Source organism: Pteropus vampyrus, unplaced genomic scaffold (assembly GCF_000151845.1).
Source record: "Pteropus vampyrus isolate Shadow unplaced genomic scaffold, Pvam_2.0 Scaffold388, whole genome shotgun sequence".
NCBI classification, from domain to species: domain Eukaryota; kingdom Metazoa; phylum Chordata; class Mammalia; order Chiroptera; family Pteropodidae; genus Pteropus; species Pteropus vampyrus.
The window spans coordinates 736,315-737,325 of record NW_011889169.1 but is presented as its reverse complement, the minus strand read 5'-3'; the positions used below and the strand labels follow the sequence as shown (position 1 = coordinate 737,325).

The 1,011-nt window shown below is 40.9% G+C and overlaps 1 protein-coding gene across 1 annotated transcript in view; it reads left to right on the top strand.

Annotated features, from left to right (window-relative positions):
* Positions 1 to 466: 466 nt before the first annotated feature.
* Positions 467 to 1,011, top strand: part of DEFB116 (defensin beta 116) — a 9,275-nt gene continuing 8,730 nt past the window's right edge. Inside the window, exon 1 of the mRNA XM_011380129.1 lies at positions 467 to 533. Within this exon, the coding sequence (XP_011378431.1) occupies positions 467 to 533 (67 nt within the window). The remainder of the gene's footprint in view (positions 534 to 1,011) is intronic.

Genomic DNA, 1,011 nt, shown 5'->3' with positions numbered 1-1,011 from the left:
TGTTAGTCCATGATGCCTAGTACAGGATTGGATATATAGTATGTACTACTGACAAAAGGTGATAGTCTACTGTCAGGAGGATTAAAACAAATGTTTTTAAAAAGATTTTTTATTTCTTAAATTACGTATTCATTTTCTCATTGTTTGATTGATTGATTGATTCATTCATTCAAATTTGTTTCACCCAAAATGCCACTGGCTCTAATTTGCTTTTGCTTCTTACTGGGAAGAAAGATCCACCTTGACATGGGTGCTACTGGCAAATCTCCCACACTTACACAGAGTGTCCAGCTGAGATATTGATATATATCATCCTCTGCCTGGCTGACTCCAGGTATGTCTCATCCCTTTTACTTCACTGCACAAAATGCTGGCCCATTTCCAAAACTAATAAAGGCAAGGCACTGTCCTACTGCAAAGATCTCTATTTGGTCCCCTGCAACACAGTCCTTCATTCTCTCAGGACATGTCAGTCATGAAGCCCTATTTAATGGCCATTTCCATCCTTCTGATCCTGGTTCATAAGACTCCAGGTAATTCAGGCCTCTCTCAAAAGTTCTGGGGTCTTGCATGTGCTATTGGTATCTTGGTGAACTCTGAGATGACTCTTACCCACATATAGTAGGCACTACCTAAAGCCTTTTCTGGTCTCAGATGGGTTGTAGATATTAATCCCAAGGTCCAGCTTATGTTAAGATCTCCCTTGGTTCTGCTCTGCCAATACAAATTTAAGAGGTTGTTGTTCCTGGAATACTGGAGTGTCGAAGCATGAAGTATTTTAGATCGTGCTGTCATTGGGATGAGAGCTTGATTCATGGGTTAGGGGTGAGAAACTGGGATCCAAGTTGGGGGAATAAAAAGTAGTTTGAAGTTTGGAGAGTGAGTTGTGGTGGGATGGTGTATGACTTTAGAGTAATATTGGAAAAATGAGCGGGGATGTGGAGGGGGTGAGCAATTCTATATATAGAATTGGGCTGGACTGATGTTTTGATGTAGTCTGAAGAGGGAATG